This window comes from Hyla sarda, chromosome 6 (genome assembly GCF_029499605.1).
Source record: "Hyla sarda isolate aHylSar1 chromosome 6, aHylSar1.hap1, whole genome shotgun sequence".
Taxonomy (NCBI): domain Eukaryota; kingdom Metazoa; phylum Chordata; class Amphibia; order Anura; family Hylidae; genus Hyla; species Hyla sarda.
The window spans coordinates 219,892,573-219,918,704 of record NC_079194.1 but is presented as its reverse complement, the minus strand read 5'-3'; the positions used below and the strand labels follow the sequence as shown (position 1 = coordinate 219,918,704).

Genomic DNA, 26,132 nt, shown 5'->3' with positions numbered 1-26,132 from the left:
TATATTAGAAATATTTTTATTTTTGCATAATCTTTTTAATAAAAAAAATTTACTTTAATGATAGTACCCATTTAAAGAAGAAGTTACAGGTCTGTGAGAGCCAGAAATCTTGCTTGTTTGTAGGTGACCAAATACTTATTTTCCACCATAATTTGAAAATAAATTCTTTAAAAATCAGACAATGGCCCTCATTTACTATTCTAAACCCGACCTCTTTTGTCGGGTTTTTTTGTCGCATCTTTGTCTGCGCCATGTCGCAGACATCATGCGCCAGTCTGCGACACGATGCAACATTTTTTCCCGACGGACCCGATGTGGATTCTCCTAAACCCGAAAAAGGGGCGTTACCCGACATTTCTGAGCTTTCCCACGTATTTATTAAGGTTTCCAACCCGAATTTGTTGTATTATTGTGGATTTTTTCCCGACAGCTCAGAGGAGTTGGAAACCAAAACCAACAAAACCTACGTGCGACAAACAGTATGTGACATAATAATAAATACCAGGGGAAAAAAGCAGTCGGGTAAGAAAGCAACATAGACTTACAACCCGATTTTCTTAGTAAATGAGGGCCAATGTGATTTTATGGATTTTTTTTCTCATTATGTCTGTCATAGTTGAGGTATACCTATGATGACAATTACAGGCCTCTCATCTTTTTAAGTGGGAGAACTTGCACAATTGGTGGCTAACTAAATACTTTTTTGCCCCACTGTATGTATAGTAGTTACGCTCACATTTCGTACAGCTGAGTTTGGCTGGGTTCATACCACGTTTTGTTAATACGGGAACCACTGGATCCGGCTGTGGGTAGTGAAAACTGGGCAATCACGTATCCCATCCGGACCCGGTCCCCTTCTCATTCATTTGAATGATCCGACCGGAGTCAGATAGTGACTCCAGTCGGCTCATTTTTGCCCTGTATCCGGTTTTCTGGCTGGACCTAAAACCGTGGTATACAGTGGTTTTAGGTCCTATCAGAAAGCCGGATATGGGGCAAAAATTAGCCGACCGGAGTCTCTATCTGACTCCGGTTGGCTCATTTAAATTAATGAGATGGGGGCTGGGTCCTTCTGGGGTACAGGAGCACCTGGTTTTCACTCCCCCCCCCCCCCCCCCCCCCCAGCCGAACCCAGCCTTAGTCTGTGGAGGAGATCTGTGGTTTTCAAAACAACTGCAAAGAAACCTGCATTATTTGAACATAGTGAATACATGAAGAGTTAATGGACAGATTGTGCTCTACTATCTTTCTTCATCCACCTACTAGTTACATCATTCTTTCCAGCTCCCCAGTAGTCACAGCTGCCTATCATCTTCCCAATCGTCACAGCAGGCCCCATTTCCCCAGTAGTCACAGTAACCCCCCCCAATAATTACAGTCACCCCTATTTCTCTAGTAGTCAACACAAGTTCCTTACTTCTCTAGTATTCAGAATAGGCACCTCCCCTATTCCCCAGTAGTAAGGGCAGTCCCTTAATACAGCAGTAGTCATGGCACTTTCCACTAATAACAATGGGATGGCCTCCTTCCTTCTACAGTAGACAGCCCCAGCCAGAGTATTATCTGACCACCCCTAGCTCCTAATCATCACAGCAAGCTACATATGAACAACCAATTGTCGGCTGTTTTTTTTTACACCAATGGTTTCAGGCTGTTCCGTGTAATTTCTGATCCTGACTGGAACATTCAGTAATGGCTCTGCAGGGAGAAAAGATGCTTGTTGGGGTTAGGGACAGTATCAAGCACAATGCTCTTGAAACCTGGGGGAAACCATTGAATGCATCAATGGCATGAGGGTCATAGCTATAGAAGTGCAGAGGTAGCTGTTGTACACATCCTTTGAAACCTGTGGGGGCTTAAAGGGCCCTATGGGAGGGCACCAATATTATAAACAGCCGATGTTAGGAGAACCATGACACAGATTTTGCACTGGGGTTACTAGTTGCTGTGCCAGCTTAGTAACTGGGTCTTGTCCAGTCCTGATTAATAAATAGATCGATATTAGAAAATATGAAGATGCCAAATAGGAACATTTTATTTATTACATGCCATTTAATTTAAAAAACTAAAACATAGTGGTCATTATTTTAACTAATAGGTATATTTTTCTATGCTTTTTTACATTGTTTTTTTTTTTCAACCTTTTTGAATCCATTATTTTGCAATCCCACTAAACGATATTTACTTTTGCTCATTTCCTTATTTTAATTTTTTTGTAGTAAAATTAAAGACGTCCAGCGAAAAAAATGTATCCTCTATCCGCAGGATAGGGGATGTGTCTGATCATGGGGCGGGGTTCGACCGCTGGGATCCCCATGGTCTCCCGCACGGGGCCCCGACTCTGCTCCGCTAATGCAAGTTTCGTACACAGTATGCCGTATGAGAGATGAACGCTGTGTACCCACCTCTCCCATAGATATGAATGGAGAGGGCGTGTTTCGACAGGTAACGTGCTAGTTGCAAAATGTCATTCCTGGAAAAGAACTGGGGCCAAGCCAGGGCCCCATACGTGAGATCACAGGGGGTCCCAGTGGTCAAACATCCTTTGCCTTACTTCTCTGGCCTATCAAAGCACATTCTCCTCTCTGCTGTACCATGATTTAGAACAGGCTGTACTGTGCTTAGCTGGTGCTTTGTTCTGTTCAGTACTAGATGGCATGTGAGAGAAGAAGTGGTTACTGATGCACCTGGCTTGCCATGTGTGATTTAGGCAAAAAGGAAAGAAAGCAGCAAATCAATGAAAGGGTTACACTTAGCACTTATATAAAAATAGAAATAAGAGGGAAGCCTTGATTTAACTTTAAGGAACAATGTGAATCCTCTTCAGCTTGCAGGTGCACAGCCTAGCCTTTTAGGCTATCTTTTTCCTGCACATGAGCCCCACCCCTACTTTCTGTAATTTGTACTGATTTAGCTGTAACTAGAGGTAGTGGCCAGCAGATTCAGCAGATTGCAAAAAAAATTGACACCTAGTGTCCAAGACATTAGAGTTGTTTTTTGTTAAGGAGTCATTTTTGGTAAATAAAGTGACTTACAAAAATGTATGGAATCACATAGGGTATCAGATGGAGGGAAGTTGATTGTGTATAATACTATCCATAGGTATGTTAATAAAACATTTAATATAAAAATCTAAACCAGAAATTTAGAAAAACTTTTGACATACAGAGACATGTAAAAAATGTTGATCACTAGATCACTAGCTTATCACTAGAACAGGGCAAGAAGAAGTGCCCGACAGCTCACTTTACTCCCTGTCTTGCAACGATCTCCATCCTGCTTCACTGGGTGGCCCAATAGACTTACAATGGGGCTGTCCAGTGCAGCAAGAAAGAGATCGCTGCAAGCCAGGAGTGTAGCTCACCCCAACCAATCATACATGTTATATATATCTCTGGGACATGCCTCCTAAAGTGTGTCCTTTCCTTAGTTTGCACGTGCAGCAAATTGTTGATATAACTACAAGTCCACTGAAAGAATAGAAGATGACTCACAGCACATTGTGGTGTCCCAGTACAGGACCTAGTCCTGTCCCTGTCTAAAGTCCCCTCAGCCAGAGTCCCTCCATTTCCATAGGGCTCTCCTGCAGGGCTTACCCCTGGTCGCCTCATATAAATTATATTTATATATATTGTATAGGAAATATAAATGTATAGGACCTTTCCCAAGTCATGTGATGTACTGTTGGGATGTATAATTGTTTAAGGACCTTACTGGGTCATGTGATGTACCCAGAGTTCACTGGGTTCAGGACTTATAGGTTTGCTGACCAATGAGCCTAGTCCAGCCCCCTTCATATATAAAGGGCTGCAGTCTCTAAATTCAGTCTCTTGTTCCTGCACTCTCTTATCTCCTGGATATCAAGCAAGCACAATCAACATAACTTCATTCAATTCATCTAGGCCAAAGCCTGAAAGAACCAGCAACCACTAAAACCGTGAGTTGTCAAGATCAACCTATCAAATCCTGTGTGACTACTACCAGCTAAAATCTTCTAATTAGTAGCACAGTGCCCTGCATAAACAGCTCATTATTTCAAGTCCCAGCAAAACCTGTGAGGAACCTGCATCCCGGTTTTCTCCGGAAGACTACATAATTGTAAAGACTGTTGCATACCAGTTAAAGTAAAGTTTTCCCATTACTTCATAAAATCTGCTATGGACATTCCGTTTATTATCCCTGCCGTTTGTGGGCCGGTTTGCGGCAGGAACATTACTATTAAGAAAACCGCACCCTGGCGTCACAACAATTAAGGGTTAATACCACCAGACCCTTCATTCACCATTGCAACACCCCAGATACCACAACTCGATGAGATTTTTATTTGACTCATGTCATGCAAGTTTTGCAGGGATTGTCATATTGTGACTATCCTAAAGTCTATGAAGCACAACCATAATATTACAAACTGGTTTCAAAAACATTGCAGTCAACTCAAACTTTACCAGTTGTACCATTTTGTATTGTATTGTCCAGGAGTTGTGCATTAACAAATGTATAACTTTCCAGGAAAGTGTGTTAATATAAACACCATTAGGGACATTTATCAATGGGTTTAGTCAGGTTTGCTTTACTATAATTGTCACAAAATTGTCGCAACTGCGACTTCGTGTGTTTTCGTGCGACAATTTGCATGAAGAACAAGAAAAGCAAGAAAATTCTAACTTGCTTACGTTGTAAATTTTTAAAAATGGATTTGCTTTAGTCGGGTATTTATCAACTGCGACAGTCGCAACTGCGCAAAAAAAAGACGCAACAAGGTTAAAAATTGACTAAATTTACTCCAGCTCAAACGTGGAGCAGAAAAAGCTACTACCAAAGTAAAAAAGGAAAAATTGCTTCCGTGAAAGAAAATTATCAACAGGCTGAAACCAGTTGATAAATACGTCGCACATAAGCAAAAAGAAAGTAAAGAAAAAATTACTAAAAAAAAGAATACATAAGCAAACATTGATAAATGTCCCTCCATGAGGGTACTTAGGGAATTGCTGGCTGATTCAGACTCAATTTCTAAATTCTTAGAACTATGCATTGTGCATTCCTCCTGGACATCTATGACTTAAGTGATACCTGGGCATACCCTCTCACCTTGACAAATGAGTGTGTCTATGACACTAAGCAATCAGCACTGATGATGTCAGACTGTATGGGGACACAGATGTCAATTTATTCATACATTTTTAGGAGGAATAACAGTGGATTAGCACAAAGCAGATAAAACTTAAGTGTTATCATTTTAAATGGGCACTGTCACCAACTTTATTTTTTGATATGTTGTAGTACTTATGTACTACCACATGTCTCTAATATACTTTTATTATTTTTTTTAATTAAAATGGTTTAATTTACATTTGAAAACCGGCCACTAGGGGTCTCCCTCCTAGTGGCCAGCTGCAGCCTGGCGTGACGCCACGCCTGAAAAAGGACTGATTTTGGCCTGGCAATCAGTCCTTTTTCAGTTAGGCTGCACTCGCTCCCTACCTGTCAATCAGACAGTCAGGGAGCGAGCGCATTGGCTCCCTGGCCACTGGCTGGGAGGCCACACCTCCCGCACATCGCCGCCGCCGCCTTGACGCTGCCGCTGTCCCTGCACGCCCGCTGTGTAATGAGGGAACGGGGTATGCGGGGGGGGGGGGGGGTTGTGATGGAGGGAACGGGGTATGGCATGGGGGGAGGGAGACGGAGGGGACGGGCTAGCGCCGCATGTAACTAACTAATAGTTTATCTACACAGGGTGCCTCCAGCTGTTTCAATACTACAACTCCCAGCATGCCCTGACAGCCAATAGATGTCAGGGCAAGCTGGGAGTTGTAGTGGTGAAACAGCTGGAGGCACCCTGTGTAGATGAACTAAGGGCGGAAGTCCCCCCCAGCAGGCATCAGTGACGTGGTGCCTGCTGGGGAAGTCTGCCTGGTAGTGAGCATACTGCTAGGCAGACAAAAAGCATTTTTAATATAGTAAAAATTAAAATTAAAAGCAGGGAGGGGGTTAGGGATAGATTGCCAATAGGTAGGGACAGAAAAAAAAAATAGGATGGTGGGAGCTACCCTTTAAGGGTGATTTACTAAAACAGACAGGAAGTCTGACAAATGCTCTGTAAAATATTGCCTGGAAAACAATAGAAACTTTTGTTCTCTGTCTTAAGCACTACCTTTTTTTTTTTTTAACCCTTTAAAGGGGTACTCCACTAGAAAACATTTTTCTTACCAGAAAGTGAAACAGATTCCATCCCCCCCCCCCCCCCATTGCTTTTACCCTTTTACCTCCTGCCCTTTTTTGCATTACTAATTGCACTTTGTAATGACATCAATCATTTCATAACAAAGTCTACAGCGAAACCAGAATAATATTTGTGGGGTGAGATTGAAAAAAGAATCCACCATTTTGTAAATTTTGGGGGCTTCCTTTTCTACGCAGTAGATTTTTTGGTAAAAATGACACCTTATCTTTATTCTGTAGGTCCATACGGTTACAAGAATACCCATTTATATAGGTTTAATTTTATTTTACAACCTTAAAAAAATAATTACATGCACAAAAATAAGTATGCTTAAAATTGTCATCTTCTTACACCTATAACTTACTAACCTATATACTGACTGTGTCTCAAATACCCTAAAATAATACAAAATGTAAAACACTTATTGCACCCTTCCCACAAATCTATATTTACAACACAGCAGCGTCATAACACAATGGGGGAAATATTTTAATACTACTGTAATTTCTGTTATGATATTATTCACACTTTTTTTTTCTCTTGCGCCGCTTTGCAAATGGGAAAATATGTGAGAGTTCATTTTCATGCCACTTTTGTGCTTTTTCATGCCAAAATGGTATAGTTTGGTGCCCCCAAATTTTTTTTTGCTACCATATTGAAATTTTTTTGCACCAAAATTGGTAGTTTTTGCAACAAAAAAAAAATTCTTTTTTTGGGCCAAATTGTAAACTACGGATAATTCTGGAGAAGAACATTCCATGATTACCAGAGCTCATACAAGCAACAACTGTATGAATAAAACATGTCTAGGGGTTAAATGTGAGTGCAGGTGCAGTGACAATGAAAAAAAAACATTATTTTTTTATTGCCATTTTTCTATAATATTTCTTTTTCAATAATTGATTAAATAACACCTCCCCCCCACCCCCCCCCCCCAAAAAAAAGAAAAAAAAATACAACCATTTCTGTGATTTCTAGACTAGCAAAGAGCTCGTGTGAAATTTTTTATGTAAAATGGACTCTCATCGCTTTGAAAATATCATGTCAAACATGAAGTTTACATAACCACGCCCTCTTTTGAAAAACTAGAGTGACTAGTGTAAACCTCGTATGCTGCCTTTACAGGTGCCTGCTTGGAGCAGCAATACGCAGACTACAAGCAGACACACTGAAGTGATGTGAGAGTCCCTGCGCATGCCCGGTGTACTGGCACACATCGCGGCCGCTCCCCCTGCTCTATGAGCTAGGCCGAGAGCTGCCACGATGTGCGAGTATACTGCACATGTGCACGTCAACTCCACATCGCAGTGTGTCTGCTCGTACCGGCGGATTGCCGCCCCGAGCAGGCACCTGTAAAGGCAGCATACAGCGGTCCTTCAGCAGCGTAATATGGAAATATCTGATGGAAACTTTTTTGTGCCAAAACTTTGTCGGGAAATGTGAAATTTTTTACTTGAAGTGCTTTAATTGTCCACTGCGGTGAAAACCAAAGTTACTATGGCACTGTAGGCAGTGGCGTCACTAGGGGGGGGGCCAGAGGGGCCCCCCCCCCAATTTAAAATAAATAGGGATGTCCCGATACATTTATGGCTCCGCCCCCCAGCACAGGAGAGGACAGGCCAAGAGCTGACAGGTCACACAGCAGAGCGGCCGCTTCATGTGAGGTTAGTGATGTCCCGTGTCCTGCCTCTCTCCCCCCTGATCAGCAGTATAACCCGGGGCTGAGTGATGTGTAGTGTTGAGCGGCATAGGCCATATTCGAATTCGCGAATATTCGCGAATATATGGACGAATATTCGTCATATATTCGCGAATATTCGCATATTCGTTATATTCTCGTTTTATTTTCGCGTATGCGAAAATACGCGCATGCGAAAATTAGCATATGCGGAAATTCGCATATGCGAAAGTTAGCATATGCTAATTTTCGCATATGCGAATTTTTGCACGCCAGTCTCACACAGTAGTATTACAGCCTTCTTTACACCACACAAGCTGGAAGCAGAGAGGGGTGATCACTGTGATGTGTACTGTGAAGAAAAAAAAAAAAAAAAAAAAACGAATATTCGTAATTACGAATATATAGCGCTATATTCGCGAAATTCGCGAATTCGCGAATATGCGATATTCGCGAATAATATTCGAATTGCGAATATTCGCGAGCAACACTAGTGATGTGTATGGTAGCCGTCCAGAGGGGTCACTTTCCCTCCTCCCGTGTCCACAGGTCACCAACAGGTCACATTATCACAACAATTTTTGGGAAAAATCGCGGCAAAAATTGCGCGCTTTTACCGCGATTTTTCGTAAATCGCGGTAAAACAGCGCAATTTTTGCCGCGATTTTTCCATAAATTGTTCTGGTAATGTGACCTGTTGGAGACCTGTGGACACTGGAGGAGGGAAAGTGACCCCTCTGGAAGGACAACATGTGAACACATTAACCCCTCATTAACCCCTCAAGGGTACATTCACATGTACGGGATCTGCTGCATATTTTTGCTGCATATTTTGTGCAGCTAATTTTGCAACCCATTAGCTTCAATAGGTAGCAAAATCAGCTGCAGAAAATATACAGCAGATCCTGTACATCTGAACGTACCCTAAGGGCTCATTCAGGGGTGGATCCGCAGTGTATTTTACGCTGCGGATCCGCCGACAATGGACCCTACAGTGCTGCCTCTATCTGTGCCTGCTCATAATGGCAATCCTCCGCTACGAGCAGACACGCTTTGATGTGTATACTCGCACACATCATGGCCGCTCCTCCTGCTCTCTGAACTAGGCCGAGAGCAGCCGCGATGTGTGCGAGTATACACATCAAAAGTGTGTCTGCTCATAGCGGAGGATTGCTGTTTTGAGCAGGCACAGATGGAGGCAGCACTGTAGGGTCCATTGTCGGGGGATCCGCAGCATAAAATATGCTGGGGATCCATCCGTGTAAATGAGACCTAAGGACACAAGGCGTATGTGTACGCACAGTGCCGGCTCCCACTGTGTTGTATAAATCATTAGCTAGAACCCTCGGCTAATGCAAGACATCACCAATCAGTCTGATGTCTGACATTAACACTTTAGATGCCGCTATAAAAGTTGATGGTAGTGTCCAAAAGTTTTAACGCCTTAAGGTCCGAGCGTTTTTCCGTTTTTGTACTTTTGTTTTTTCCTCCTTACCTTTTAAAAATCATAACCCTTTCAATTTTGCACCTTAAAGTCCATATGATGGCTTATTTTTTGCACCACCAATTCTACTTTATAATGACATCAGTCATTTACCCAAAAATCTATGGCAAAAACAGAAAAAAAATCATTGTGTGTTTATATATATATATATATATATATATATATATATATGTGTGTGTGTGTGTATATATATATATATATATATATATATACACACACATTTTAAAATTGCCCCCCCCACTTTTGTCACTGGCCCCCCATGTGCCCCCCCTAAATTTGAATGCTGGAGACGCCACTGACTGTAGGCACTGAAGCTGCGTAGGATTAAACAGTAAAACAGTACATTCTTTTTAGATATTTGGAGCACTATTACCAACGTTTTTTAGGAACTGGGCCTTACTCTTTCATACGAATTAATTCATTTTATATGTGATACAGATGGCTCAGACCAGGGTCACATCACATTGCTAAATTATCCCCTCCTCTTGGTGCTTGTTCACACCACCACAACTCAGGGGCTGGTGCCCAGAATCCAAATGCACAAATTACATCTAGCACTATTATTCTTGTAAAATCTGCTTTTTTATTTAATTAGAAATGTGTTAAAAATGGTACATAACAGCTGCACCTGAAAAATGACTTACAGACACGGAAACCACAAGCGATGACACATTTAAAGGGGTACTCCCCCCATCTTGTCCCATATCCAAAGGATCTTTGATGTGGCTTCTGGTGCACAGAGCAAACATTGCTCCGTGCCAGATGACTGGCGATGCAGGGTGGAGGCTCGTGACATCACAGTCATGCCCTGCTCGTGACATCACGGCCGTGCCCCCTTAATGCAAGTCTATGAGAGTCATTGAGGGGACATGGCATCACGATTGGGGCGTGACCGTGACATTCCGGGTCTCCGGTGCTGCACCCAAGACTAAACGAACGCCAGGTGCCACACGCCAGGTGCCACAGGGAGATTGCAGGGGACCCCAGCGGCAGGACCCCTGCGATCAGACATCTTATCCCCTACCCTTTGGATAGGGGATAAGATGTCTAGCAACGGAGCACCCCTTTAAGGATGGTATGGCCTTTAGTTATAATCTAATTTACTACATTGAAGGGGAGAATTTAAACTGAACAAGCCTCACCTCACACATGACATCACATCCTATGAAGCATTAAAAACATGTAAACACTTGGGAAAATAAGTATATAATATTACTAATAGGGTAAAATAAGATCTGTACTAGAATTCAAACCATATGTTACAATCGTATTAGGCATGAAGATCCCCTGCATTTCTTTGCTTAACACATCTCCAATCACCTTCTCTATGCAGTCGGTTAACCCTTTCAATGACAAAAAAAACCTTGTAAACTAAATAGATCTCTTTTATGTTTTTTATTGAAATTCTGTTAAACATTGGAAGACTTAACATATACAGAATCTTTTTAAGCCTTCAATGAGATTTCATTCATCCTACACAATACATATTACACATTTTGCACAAGATCTTGTAAATAGCCTGCACACTATTACAGTTTATGAACCAATTTACACAATCTTTCCTGTCATCGTCTGCATCCATACATCTTCATAGTTTTTACCACATATTTGCAACACATGCAATGATTTTTGCCACACTTGTGGAATCCCTTGACCTGTATTCATGTGACTATGCCCAGCTCTCTGTGTAACCATTAAACTGGGGGACAACATAATAGACATCTATGAGTATAAAATCCTGGAACAAAACACTTGTTTACTATCAAACAGGAAAGGATTCCATTCGGAGAAGACATATTTATTCTCCCACAAAGCAACAAATAAGGTGAAAAATGATGGGGAAAACTTGGCACCATTGAAGCGCCAACTTGCTGCAAGAAAAAGACATCATTAAATTTAAAGTAGCTCTGACACACTGAACAGTGTAATGAGGCCATAACGAAAGCCTGCAATTAAGAATTTTGCATAATTTCTAATATGGCTAAATGTCACATTGGGCAGTTTGTGTGCAGTCATAAGCTCACCCTCAGCCTCTATCCCTGCCTACTTGACGATCTCTCCTAAGCGACAGACCCCCAACTGGACAACAGTTCCTATACTGAATGAATGCAAAGTGTAGCGATGTCAAAACAATAAAATACAAACAGTGCATATGTCAGGGATCAGGTGAGAACACAATTGGTTAACAAAAAACTAAACAGCAAACAGGAAAAACTGAATGTATAAACAATTTCAGCTAGCCGTCAGTAACAGAGATAGCAGTGCAGTATAGAAACAGTAAGCAAAAACAGTAATCAGAGAAAAAGCCAAAAATAAATGCAGGTAAACCAGGAGATACAATCACAACGCCATTAACAAGAAAGGATCCAATATTCTTGGCAAGAAATACTGGAGTGAGTGGAGTATAAACAGCCGGCCTAGAGAGGCATGGATGCCGGGACCAAACACTATTGGACCAGACTCCACACGCTCTGATAGGTCTGGGAGTGTCACTGCTGCAGGGATGTCGCTCAGGGTAGTGACCGACGCCTGCTGCATACACAGATACATAGGTTTGACACTCATAAGCTTAAAATGCAAACAATACATAGCAAACAAAACAAAAAACTCCATCAAGCTAATTCATGCACAGTGTATAGGAGCAGCTAGCAGTACAAAGCATATGTCCTGTGGGAAAGAATAATACAGAAAATGCCGGGGAGCCGTCTATGAAAAAGACATCCAGTTGAATTCCAGGGCTCACTCCTCCAGTGCAATTCTGTAGGCGAAGTACACGCTGGGAGCTGGAATAGATTTTCTCACTTTACCTGTGGTGTTTTCAATCAACTGTTAAAAGTTATTAGGCACATATTCATAATTTGTTAGTTTTCTTTGCACATAATAATTGCAATTAAAAACTTGAACGTGTGAACTCATCCTAAAGGTTACAGGAGATAAATACTACTGAAGGGCATTGTGCCAGCTTAATTCTAGTGTATAACTATGTTGCTAAGGGTTCCCTGATCTTTGCTCAGGGGTCCAAAACACTCTCAGTATTACTTTGGTATAATGAAATTCTAGATTATTTTACAATTCTGTGCTGTAAACAGTTGGTAGATTATCAATTTACGGAAAAATAAATCAGGCCTTTACCAAAATGTGATGTGCTATTATATCATGATGTTAGGACGGTTTTAAGGAGCTTATCCCACTCGATACATGACGCATGGTGGCTTTGTATTCCAGCTGATACCTGTGGCATCTGGGTGGTTACAAAGTGGATGGCAAAGCCCACTATTCTCAGATCACTCTACATGCAACATGATTGTGGGGTGCCAAGCAAGAAGCCTAGTGAAGGACCACATGCCTGCCATCTTAGTATGTATACTAGTGTTGAGCGGCATAGGCCATATTCGAATTCGCGAATATTCGCGAATATATGGACGAATATTCGTCATATTCGCGAATATTCGCATATTCGTAATAGTCTTGTTTTATTTTCGCATATGCGAATATTCGTGCGTGCGAAAATTAACATATGTGAAAATTTGCATATACAAAAATTAGAATAAGCGAAAAGTCGCATATGCGACACAGTAGTATTAGAGCCTTCTTACACCACATAAGCTGGAAGCAGAGAGGGATGATCACTGTGATGTGTACTGTGAAAAAAAAAAAAAAAATAATACGAATATTCGTAATTACGAATATATAGCGCTATATTCGCGAATATTCGCGAATTCGCGAATATCGCATATTCGCGAATAAAATTCGAATTGCGAATATTCGCAAGCAACACTAATGTATAGTACATATACATCCTAAGTCCTATCCGAACTATGAAGTGAGCGCAGGAGTTGTGCTTTCTTCATAGACTGCGGGTCCTGGCTGCTATCGCACTGATCAAAACTGATCATGACATCAGAAGTATTACGGGGGATTACAGAAACTCATTGGATCACCCACAGCGCGATCGGGTGATCTGGTGAGTCAAGATTGCGGCTGGATTTATACTCACCTGCTCCATGACTGGCTCTGATGATCTGCCTTCTGGTACATTGCCAATATCACTGATACGTGCAGCCAAACGTTGCACTACGGAGACGACCCTTAAAAAAAGGTGTTCAAATGTGGCAAGAAGAGGTGTCTCTGCTGCAACATCATAACAGATCACAGCACCGACTTTAAGAGCCACCACACAGGTGAAACATTCCAATTGCAATTCCACCTGACATGCCAATCCCAGTTTGTCATCTACCTCATCAACTGCTGTTGTGGAAAACAATACGTGGGGAGGACCACGCAAAAATTACACCAAAGACTAAATCAACACAGATGCAATGTGAAAAAGGGATTTATGTTCTATGGCCAATCACGGCACATCACAACTAAACACAATGGGATCAAAGAAGCCTTTTCCATCATGCCCATTGATTACATCCCAGAACATATTACCAATCGCTTGGAAGCTTTGGGAAAAAAAGAAATGTATTGGATTTACAGATTGGAATCTCTCCAGCCTCATGGATTGAATGAAGCCATTGAATTAATCCACTAAAGCTAAACACTATAGACTCACCTTCTCCGACTGCCGCACCGCTTTTTTTCATCATATCATCCTCTCCTTAGGAACTTCAGTCAGGCCATCTATCCACCGGATCCTCTCCCTAATTGCCACACCAACATTGGAGGATATTATCATCCAAACCAAATATACCACAAAGGGTGAATCCCACTAAATGTTCCCTCACCGTAGCAAAACCTTCGGGAGTCGCGATCCTGCTACATCTCTGCCACCAAATATTCCCTTACCCAAGTTCAACCTCCAGGGACTACGACCCGGCTACATCTCTGACTTCCCACGGGGCCGATTGTTGGAGAGGGAGCCCTATACGTTACCCTAATAAAAACACCACACTGAAGAAGAAGAAGAACAGCCCTTCATTCTAGCTCGGGCCTGTTCAGAATGAAATGTTAACATGTGGTCTGCATGGGAAACACTCACCCTGATTTTCTTTTTCCAACGGAGGAACGAGGTCTCCCATGCCATGGACAGCCGCGATCCTCCCGCACATCTATCTCTGCATGTCACCAGACTACAGGAAGCAGACTCTATCACTCACACCTACACCACCTCTCATACGGAGGGCAGAGCCAGTGGTCCCTATACTTCAAGTATCTTTAATATGGGAGATGTATCTGTGTATTTTCAGATTTTGTGTTTTTCCCGATTTACCTCCGCCAGAGGGTTGTAAACACTGCTGACACGGTACAGCCCATATGTACATTATAATTATTGTTATGTTTGAATTTATGTTCTTGCCTTGCACCCGGTAATTCGCGGTGATTTTCGCGGGCTTTTTCATGTATAAATCAGTGGCCTCTGCATACATGCCACATCATTGGATCTGACGAAGAGGGGGTCCCACCCCTCGAAACTACTAAACTACTCCACCGAGCCAGGCTATTTATTTTCATGACCACCATTTGTATCCGATACCTGTGAGCTGACGCAGAGGAGAGAGCGCTTTTTGGACACCGATTTTTTTCTCCTGAGCACTAGTGTCTCGGAGAAATCTACCGATTGCATAGCACTAATGAGTATTACCAAATTATCAAAAAATTGCAATAAATAGTCCTCTATTGACTTGGAAAAAAAATAGTAACAAAAGTTTTAACAAATGTGAATAAGCTTGTCCCTCAATAAACGTCCATAATTGCTCATGTTTCTTGACATCAAATCCCAGAAAAAAAATAAAAAGGGATCAAATAGTCACATATGCAAAAAGTGGTGCTAATGTGAACTACAGATAATAGCACAAAAATGAGCCCTCATACAACCGCATATATGGAAAAATAAGAAAGTTATGGTGAGTCAGAATATGGCAATTTTAACCAATTTAAACCATTTGATTTAAAAAGTTTGACTTTTTTAAAAGCAGTAAAATATTAGAAAAGTATGTTCACATGGGTATTAATTTATGTGCATTGACCCACAGAATAAAGATAACGTCAGTTTTACTGTGGAGTGCACTGGATAAAAACAAAAGCCCAACAAAAATAGCAAAATTGCAGTTTTCTTTTTAGTTTCCTGACACAAATGGTTAAAATTGTATACTTACCTTAATTTTTCTTTTTTCGAGACAGAAGGCAGCAGGGAAGGAATAAATCTGGCCTCTTTTATTCAACCTTGGACCGCACACCTAGAAAAAAAAACTCACAAACCATCAACCAATACATGGTGACCATACATAATAAATAGATATCATTAAGAGCAGCACACTGTGTAAATAACTAGACTCTTTTCTTAGATGCTTAAACTATTTATTGGGAGGGTTATATGTGCTGCCTTCTTTCTCGAAGAAAGAAAAATTACGGTAAGTATAATATTTTAACATTCTTCTTCGACATAGCTTAGAGAACAAAACATTGGGAGCGATCAATGATTGAAGGCTGGAACAAAAAAAGAAAAAAAAGAATGGAGCACACACCTGAATCCTGCTACTGTGTCTTTTATTAAATCATGCTTCACATGAAAGGAACATCGATCCGTTTCGGTAATGCAGAGCGGAACGGCAGGAGCTCGCTCCTGGGTTACAACACTGTTTCATGCCTCCTTGCGCTTTGTAAAACCCCCTGGTGACCTTTCTGAAGGTAATACACCAATACCAGATTGTCCGACTGAATCAGTACAGAGTTGTTGGTTACTAGGGAGGTGAAGTGCATCACAGCTAGACGGATAGCTCTCAGTTCTCTGAGATTTGAAGAAAAACATCTTTCTTTAGGAGACCAGGGTATATGAACCCACTATGTATTCAAATGTGTTCCCCAACCCCATTTTGAGGCATCTGTGGTTATCACTAAGGGGGTCACCAACCTGAAACTCTTTCATCTTTGCAAATTGGTTTCCATCAACCACCACAGCAAGGTCTGGCGAGTCAGATCTGAAAGAAAAAGATGGCTTTCCAGAGATCTCGGTCCCATACAGAGAGAATCTCCATCTGCAAATCCCTGAAGTGTGCCTTCGCCCAGGGTACAGCTTTTATAGACACCGTCATGAGTCCCAAAATCTTTATTGCTTCTCTTATGGTAACATGAGTCCTCATCAGATGATCCACTTGATTCATAATTCTTATTTGCTTCTCTAGAGGAAGAAAAACCTTCTGAAGTGTTTAGTCTATCTCCGAACCCAGGACCCGCTTTCTTCTTGCTGGAATGAAATCAGATTTTTCCGGGTTGAGAATAAAACCGACAGACTCTGGAAGATTCAGTGTAATCTGAAGATGATGAAGGAGAAGCTCTTGACTTGTTGCTATGAGCAACCAATCGTCCAGATACGGAATGACATGAATCCCTTGAAGTCTTAGGGAGGCAACAAGGGTGATAGCAATTTTTGTAAAAATTCTGGGAGCGAACGTTAAGCCGAAGGGCATGGCTCGAAACTGGAAATGATGGATCTTTCTCTGAAAAGCAATTGCAATTCTTTCTGGAGTTTACATTTAGAGGGATGTGCAAATAGGCGTCCATATGATCGAGCGAGACCATCCAATCATCTTGCTGGATTATATTTGTGGCAGATTTTATGTTTTCCATGCAAAACTTCTCTTTTGACAAATAATGATTTAGATGGTACCGCAGATCTATTAGGAGCCGCCACTTGACGCCTGGCTTTGGAACAGGAAAAACGTGTGTAAATTCCTTGACCATGTTGACCGAGAGGAACTGGTTCTAGAGCTTTCTTCTTGATGAAGTTGTTCAGGAGAGCCTGGATGGATAATAGCATTTTCTCTGTTCAAGATGAATTTTTCTCCTGGAATCTTTATGAAATTGAGACTGTAACCTTCCTCCATGATCTTTAAGACCCACTTGTCTGTAGTGATATCCAGCCAATTTGGAAAACATTTTTGCAATCTGGCACCTACAGACTTGGCACTCAGAATTCTGACTTAGGTTGTTTAGAATCAGGTTGTCTCTTTTTATTGGTGTCTTGATGACATTTGTTATACCTTTTGTCCTGGAATGGCTTTCGCCTAAAACTTGATCTTCAAAAATGAAATGGATGAAACAGTTTCTTCTTATAAGAATAAGGAAATGCAGGGGCCTTGCTCTCTTTTCCTGCTTCTAGGATCTTATCCAACTGAGATCCAACTAATGAACCAGGCTCAAAGGGTAATGAGCAAAAATTACTTTTGAAGGCAGCGTCTCCTGTCCAAAGTTTTAAATATATAGCCCTTCTTGTTGAATTTAAAACAGCGAGGTTTTTAGCACAGATTCTTGATACATCTAGAGGAAAGTCACATGCAAAATCTGCTGCTGTCTTTAAAGTTAAAACCTCATCCAACAGATCTCTTCTAGATATACCATCTTGTATGTCCTTACTTAGTTGGCTTAACCAGACACAATTAGCACGGGTAACTGGCACAGATGAAAGAGCTGCTTTATTCAAGGCGGCTGTGCTAGCATAGGCAAGTTTCAATAAAACGTCTGTCTTCCTATCCATTTGCTCTTTTAATATAGAAGAGTCGTATGAAGGCAAGAGAGTTTTTTTTAGAGAGCTTGGAAACTGGCAAATCAACCTTCGCAGGATTTTCCCAGATTTCTGATTCACATGGATCAAGTTTGTAACAGCTCTAAATCTGGACCGAAACTCCAAACGATGGTCAGGTCTCTTCCATTCCTTCTCAATAATAGTCTTTAAAACTGGATGTCCAACTAGATAATCAGAGTGATTTTTAGGGAAATAATAAAGACTTTATTTATCCTCCTTAGGTCTGTCCTCAGAAGACTCCATAATGTCCTTTTCAGCTCTTATCAATTTATCTGCATTCTCCTTTTTGAACAAATAAAAATCTTCAGCAATAATTTCTTCTGATGATTCCTTCTGAGGGTTCATCTTTATGACTTAACTTCTGCCTTTTAGGTTTCTTCCCAGATCCAAACTTGGTTTTAAACAAACTGAAGAACCCTTTAGTTTCCTCAATAAAGGATGAAGTTTCATGTAGATTTGCACAGTTAGTACAAACAGTACAAGAAGCATTAGGAGGCAGAGGTTGCAGACAGCTTACACAAAGAGCTTTACGTCCAATAGGTGATAAAGACAAATGAAACTTGCAAACATCACAATGATCTCCACTTAATTCAGGAGACACACAGTCTATGTTTAGACTTAGATTTTCTCTTCTTTGAGGAAGACAGGCTTTCCATCTATAAGAAGACAAGAACATTGCCATAATGAGTAAGTAACTCAACTACCCCCATAGTACATAAAAATATACATTATGGATATACTGTACAAAGAACAAGGAAACAGTCCCCTGTACAAAAAAGATCAGTGGCCTGCAATCAATACCTTAGTAGCAGAGAAGTCTGGCTGCCTGCACAGAAAGGCAAGGCATGTGGGCATTCTGCTCTGCTTAAATAACATTACCTGCTCAGGAAGAGAAGGACGTCACATCCGGTTTCGGCCTGCCGAAGTGTCACATTCGGTTTCGGCCTGCCAGACTGGAACTTCCGCTGACGCATCTATCCAGTAACTTGCGCAAGGTGTGTGCTTCCCAAGACAAACATGGCTGCCAGACCAGAAATCCATAGACTTTAATGCGCAACTGCGAAAATAGAAGCGAACATCGGGTAGGCGATATACTTACATACCGCAGCGTCCAGTCCTCCACCGAAAATGACTGCATCAGTGCCTAAACCGGGAGAATCATCACCCCAAGGCATGCCATGAGCCTCATAGATATAGGCAGGAAATAGCCTCTGTTTTTTAGTCACAGACCTCTTGATTTAGCCCAGGTTTACCCCATTGACCCTGGAGACACTGGTGTAAAATAAAACAATATATACTTAAAAGAAACAAAAAAACATGATAATGGTGGGCAAGAGTGTGTTAACATCTTTTATCCAGGAAGAATATCTATTTATTATGTGTGGTCACCAAGTATTGGTTGATGGTTTGTGAGTTTTTTTTCTAGGTGGGCGGTCCTAGGTTGAATAAAAGAGGCCAGGTTTATTCCTTCTGTGCTGCCAGATGTCAAAGAAGAAAGTATTTTTTTTGTTTGGCACCATGAAAACTTATGGTAAAATAAAGGTGTCATCGCAAAGTACAATTGATCATGCAAATAAAAAGAAAGCCCTTATGTGAGTCTGTTAATGGAAAAATAGTTATGAGGTAAAAAACAAAAATGCAAAAATGAAAATTGTCTGTGTCTTCAAGGCCAAAACGGGCTGTGTCCTTAAGGGGGACTCTGTAAAAACACATTTCCTACTTATCATATGAAATAAATAAAGTAATAAACAAATTGACATACTTAGTATTGCTGTGTGCAGATAGGTCTAAACTGTCTAAATAGAATATTTAAATATAATGTAATTTATCCTGTATACCCAATACCAAAATTGCTTCCCATAATACGGATTGAAAAACAATCAAACAGTCACATTTAGCCTAAAATGATAGCAATAAAAAATACCACTCACCCTATAAAGGAAGAGTCCTCACACAGCTACTTAGATGAATATATATATATGTATATATATATATATATATATATATATATATATATATATATTTATCAGAATATGGTGATAAAAAGCATTATGTTTTAAATTATTTAAAGTTAAAAAAACAAATATCAAAAATTATATAAATGTTATATTTGTATGATTGAACTAGCCTGCACAACAATGGTAGCATGTCATTTTTACCCAACAGATAATGTTTTTGGTTTAACATTATATTATATGGTAATATGAATGTATGTGTGTTTCTATTAAAAAGTACAACCTGTCCTGCAAAACACATAAGCCCTAATATGGTGTAAAGAATTATTGTTTATGACAATTTCAAGTGACAGAATTATTTTTTTCTTACATCTAAAGTGAAAACTTAAAAAAAAAAAAAAAACATCTTGTCCTAATGTGTGATATTTCTGGTTATCTGATAGATTGTAAAGTTTAAAATTCGTAAGTGTTACTTAAAAAGTAAAAAATTGCTCATCCTTCACACAAGCTGCGCCTGCTGTGCCACATGCAGCATATAGGTACACCCAGAAAAGCTTTTCCTTCCTGATGATAGAGATTATTTTGGTTATATATGGCAACGATATATCAGAGTATATTTATAGGAAATATGACCTGTCCGTTCATGTCTATTGACTAGTACTAAACCATCAGCCTCGTATGTACATGACCCTAAGAATTAGCACTGTCTTGGTACTTGGTATGGCCCTCAGCACCTGGACTTGTGATAGCTCATGAATAAGGCCAGGATTTCTTCTTTTATAACCAGAATCTGGAGGAAGGATTGGCTGCCCACAATCTGAAAGGACACATTTCCTGTGACGTCCCCATATGATTTATGCAGTGAAGTCTTACGCATATATGACTGGCTGTCTACATTGAACACTTCAAATCAGGAACCTATATTGAGAAAGAGAGAAAAACTTCATTATCAGTGGTAGCGTGCATTCTCCACTGGTCGCACACATAGACGGAGGGGAGGGGGGGTCACCAAGATTACACTTCTCCTTTGCCCTCTGTGTCACTCTCAGGGTTGTTGAGAGTCAATTTTAAGGGCCCTGAGTCTAGAAGAAGATCCTGGCTCCCAGGTCTCTGGATTGTGCCAGCTGGTAGGATGGATGGGTATACCCTTATCACGGTGAGTTGACTATTCTTACTAGAGCTCTGGTGACCAATCTTGGGATTGGTTAGAAGATACCAGTGTTCAGTATTTGATGATTTATATCTATGTACTGAGGAAGAAGGGAAAGAAATACAATTTTGGCAAGCCTTTCAGTCTAAAATTTATGAAATTGTTAGATATTCATTGGCTTCTATATCCTGTTACTATGAGTACTCTAGTACTATTCTTCATAAAGGCATAAAGCCTTAAGATACGTATAGGGTGTACACCCTACAGGTTACAATTTCAAGTCTAGGTTACCAAATGTTCCTATAGAGTTCAGTGTTGAAAGATGTTATTATAGTTATCAATAATAAATGATTGGAGTAGTAGTCCTCATTGGTTTCACTGTTAGAAAAAGTATAATTTATGTTAAATTGACCAAGAAGAAGGTACAATATAACATTGTTAGAGTTATTGTCATATTTATATCCTCATTTTAGTAAAGATTATTTGCCCGTCTTGGTTAATGATAAGGAGTTAGACACGGAATAGAATATGTTACTTAAATCAAGAGGAAATATTTCTGTCCATACGCATTTTTAGTCATGTAAGTAGAATAAAACTAGAGACATGTTCGTATTAGTAGTGAGTAGAGAATTCCCATAGTACTACCTATGGACAGATGGAGAAGAGTCTTATACATAACAGTACAAATATGCTTAATATTTATTGGAGAAATTCATATAGTATAATAATTTCAGCCTAATAAAATGAGGAAACATCAAAACACACAGTGCACTTTTGGATATATTGGCATTTGCGGTTTTGCCATTCTGACCATAGACAATTCTGAACGGCCATATTTTTCAGTCCTGATATTTTATCCTAAAGTGTAGAAAATGAACTATAATAGTAATAAAATCCTAGGATATAATAATAATGATAATAATAATGTCAAGGAAAAAAGTTTCTCAAGGTCATTTGAATGTATTAAAAATACACCATCAATTGTTTCTCAGCCAGTTTATGATATATTTCTATATTTAAGACTCAATAAATACTTGATGAATCGTTCTCAACCAAAGGGTGGCGGCGTAGCACTCACATACTTGGTCCTTGTAAATGACTGGGGTATAAGACCCCTTTATTCCATAAAAATACATCAGTATAATAAAGGAGCCCTTTTCCATATATTGCTAAGAATACATGTCTGATGTCTGATTTGGACTATTTGATTCATTTCTATTGCACTTTTTCAGACAGAACATATCAATCCTTTTATCTAGACCACACTTTGATTCATGGTGTACGTGGTAGAGACATGGTGCAAATGGTGGGATATGGTGTAAAAATTAAGAGGTTTTTTTTTCCCTCGTGGATTCCCAGCAACATTTCAGCCCTATATTATGATTTTTTTCAAATCTTGAACGGCAAATGCTGCAACAATTGTCTGTCTCAAGTATACCTGGATCAAGATGTGGTAACTGGCACCAGATTTAACCCTCCACAGAATGCTGCCATATTTTATATTGCTCTATCTATCTATCGATTTATATAAATATATGTATTGTTGTTATTATGCCTATATATATATATATATATATATATATATATATATATATACGCATATATTACTGAATCATACTTTCTATCTATAATACAAAAAGAGGTTCCAGCACTCCAAATCGGTGAAATATGTGAACTTTTATTCACCCATGTTTAGGATGCAAGACGTCTTTCTCAAGTATCTATCTACATATATATATATATATATATATATATATATATATATATATCATCTATCTATTTATCTATCTACTCCAAAGAAAAGGTGGCAGCACTCCAATATCGTGAAAAACTTTTTATTCATCCCAATTTCCAGTGACGTTTTGATGGTCTCATCCCCTCATTATCAAGCTCAAGTTTCTATCTTTCTATCTTCTATCTATTTATTTATCTATCTATCTATCTATCTATCTATCTATCATCTAGCTATCTATCTGTCAATCATCTATCTATCATCTATCTATCTGTCAATCATCTATCTATCTATCTATCATCTATCTATTTGTCTATCTATCTATCTATCTGTTTGTCATGAGCTGTACAGGTCACCTACATACCAGTTTTGTACAATCTGTAATTTGCAATAGTTTCTGACATATTCCTGTACGATATACCTTTAATAATTTTAGTAATTGGGACACACATGAATAAACATTTTCTCAAGTACTCTAAAAACTGACACATGAACTACTGCTGCTTTTGTTAGCGACTCTTCATATGCGGATTTGTCGTCAGACTCTACTGTAATATGTAAGGGCAGCATTGTATGAGGACAGATCTGGTCTTGTATTAGTCAAAATGGCAGAAAAAATACTGTGCCATTTAGCTAATTAAAGCTATCAGAGAATACTTCAGATACATAACTTAAAGTATCTTTGTTATTTAAGAAAACTTTGAACATGTCAAACATTTAGATCAGTCGGGGTCTGACAGGGACACTTTAAGAGTCTGCCCCCACTTCCTCACAGTCATAGATAGACTGCTGTGTATGCAGAAATACAGCAGCTATCTGTCAGTCACTGCTGAGAGATGTTGGGGGGGAGCTAGGGGGAAAGCGATCCCCTCATGAATACACCAGACTCTTATCGGTACTTTATTTGTCCGGTATATTCTCTAATCCCTTTTATTAGCCAGATGCCATAATATTTTCATGCCGTATTGGCTATAGGAGACCAGACCTCTTTCCATTCAATGCTGCCTTTATATTCTCTGGTAACAAATCTGCTTTATAATTACTCCATTACCATAATATAAAATATTAAAGCCACAAAAATACACAGACACACACACTCACATACGTTTAAGTCCCCATGCTCATGACTACGATCAGTGTCTGTGTTTCAATTACAGTGCCCATAGCATTCTTTAGGCCCAGGCAGTGCCTGGCATCATGTGGTATTATGGACACCTTCCTCATGGCATTAAATACCTTACGCACAAGTTATATGAGTGCACCTCAAAGACTACAGTCGTACATAAGTGAGCACTAAGCACCTTTACCATACTGATTTAATTCTGTATGTTTTCTGTTGCATTCTTAGTTCTGTATGTTAAAGCTGCATTCTTTGAGTGTTGAACACTCAAGTGTTGAGTGAAGAAGCAGAGACATTTTTTTTATAACAATGAATAAAATGTCCTTACTGATGCCCTCTCATACCCTCTGTACTGATGCCCATTGTGTCACTGGTCTATGCAAGTGAATTTTCTATGATAAGCTATACTTGCATATAATGCAATGGAGGTTAAAATACTTTATAATTGTTTATTTCAGCCTCTTTATAAGAAATAAATATTGTTTTATTATAGAAAGCCCCTGTAGTGAACAGCATGGGAGCAGAGAGGATACTTGACAGGGGGCTGCATGGGAGCTTAGGTAGATCAGGAGTCAAGGGGTAAAAGGTATAGGTGAGGTCAGAGGTGGGGGCAGCCTCAGAAAAGGCTTATGAAGAAGTGGGCTGGAGGGTAGGAGCCAGTCGGGAACACTGTAGGAAGATAGTTGGCCATGCTATTATCTGCCTTCCCTGAAGAAGACGTCTGAGGCTTTGGAGGAGCTGCTTCGTCTGGTCCGTGCTGAGACCCTGCAGTGGGGAGCAGCAGCTGGGAGCAGTGCTCAAGCAGCAGCTGCTGGGAGCAGTGCTGAAGCAGTAGCTGCTGGGGTGTGCCCTGCTGCTGTGACTCTAGCCGCACAGGAGACCCCGCGGCACATTCCACTCCCGTCCGCCATCCTGAGTCCAAAGGAAATACTGCATTTATGTCCTAATTAGTTTCAAGTATATGTCAAGTTTTTGTTGCTTTTGGAGCTGGGAAATCTTTCTTTGACATGTGCTACACCACCCAGTACTCGGAGTTTCTCTTATTGATGCAACAATTCTTGAAGTAGAAATTAAACCCACATCAGGTCCTCCTATTATAATGAGTGGGGCTTTGTTTTCAGTCAGATTTTGAGGCAGAATCTGCATAGAAATCTGTGTGTAATCTGCCTTAAATGACTTAGTATGCATCATGGAGCAGAAAGAGGATTTCAGCTCCAAAATCTCAGTGAAATTTTCTTTCTTAAAGTGCACATACCCTTAGGCCATATTTATTTGGAGTCGGGATGTAATGCAGGCTAGATGCCGGGCAGATGTTATCGCCCAAGGGGGTTTTGCCTTAACCAACCGAAGGTAATACCGCTGATCCTGGGTTAGGCAAGGGCAGTGGAGACACCAATGCCAGATTAAGGATAACGGCAGCTTTACTGGGGCAAGACAGGTGAATTAGTCTTGGCAGTACAGCCAAATATCCCAGGGAGGGGACCAGTGACACAGGGGGACCTCACAGGCTTGCTGGGACTTGCAGTAGTTAGACTGACTTTAGTGCGGGCCACGGTGACTACAGATGGACTTGACTTGACAGAGATGGTGACTGACAATACTGACTTGACTTACTGATGACCGACTTTAGATTTAAGGGCCTCCAATGCTCTGGACACAGACACTGAGACGACTGCACTGGACCTCAGCATACAGCAGAAGAGCAATGTGCTAGGAGACCATGGAAAGAGAGAGATTGCAGCCCCTTCCCTGGTTATATAGGGGGCTGTGCAAGGAGCCCATAGGTCCCTTGGAGGGTCACCTGGTCACAAGTGCCTCCTGGGTAACAACCATGGGGTACAAACATTAAAGAAACAGTACACTTTTATAATACAAACATATATACATGATGGTGATATTATAAGGGGGACCCTGGACAGGGACTCTGCCTGACACATCATCCCATACTGGGACACCACATTTACACAGCGGAATGTCCGCCCGGAAAATATCTGGGTGGACATTCTTTGGTATTTACTTAGGGGTCAGGTCTAGGCTGTATATTTATATTTATTTAGAGAGCCAGGTCTAAGGTCAGCATTTTTTTTATGAGGTTCAGATTTGGGATGTGCATATATATAGAGGCGTCAGGTACAGTATAAACTTGCTGTTTTGTCTGTATTTTTTAGGGGTCAGGTCTTGAGTCTGTATTCAAGAGATCAGGTAGTGATCTATATTAATTTAGGAGGTAAGGTCTGAGCTCAGTC

At 40.4% G+C, this 26,132-nt stretch overlaps 1 protein-coding gene across 6 annotated transcripts in view; it reads left to right on the top strand.

Annotated features, from left to right (window-relative positions):
- The window catches only part of SPI1 (Spi-1 proto-oncogene), an 84,588-nt gene that overhangs the window by 30,674 nt on the left and 27,782 nt on the right, over nucleotides 1–26,132 (top strand). For 2 of the 6 annotated variants that reach the window (XM_056526531.1, XM_056526530.1), the window contains exon 1: nucleotides 20,818–21,040. The exons of the other annotated variants lie outside the window; for them this stretch is intronic. In XM_056526531.1, coding sequence (XP_056382506.1) covers nucleotides 21,017–21,040 — 24 coding nt within the window. In that variant the 5' untranslated portion in view covers nucleotides 20,818–21,016. Of the gene's footprint in view, nucleotides 1–20,817; nucleotides 21,041–26,132 lie in introns of those variants that run through there. 6 annotated transcript variants of the gene reach the window in all.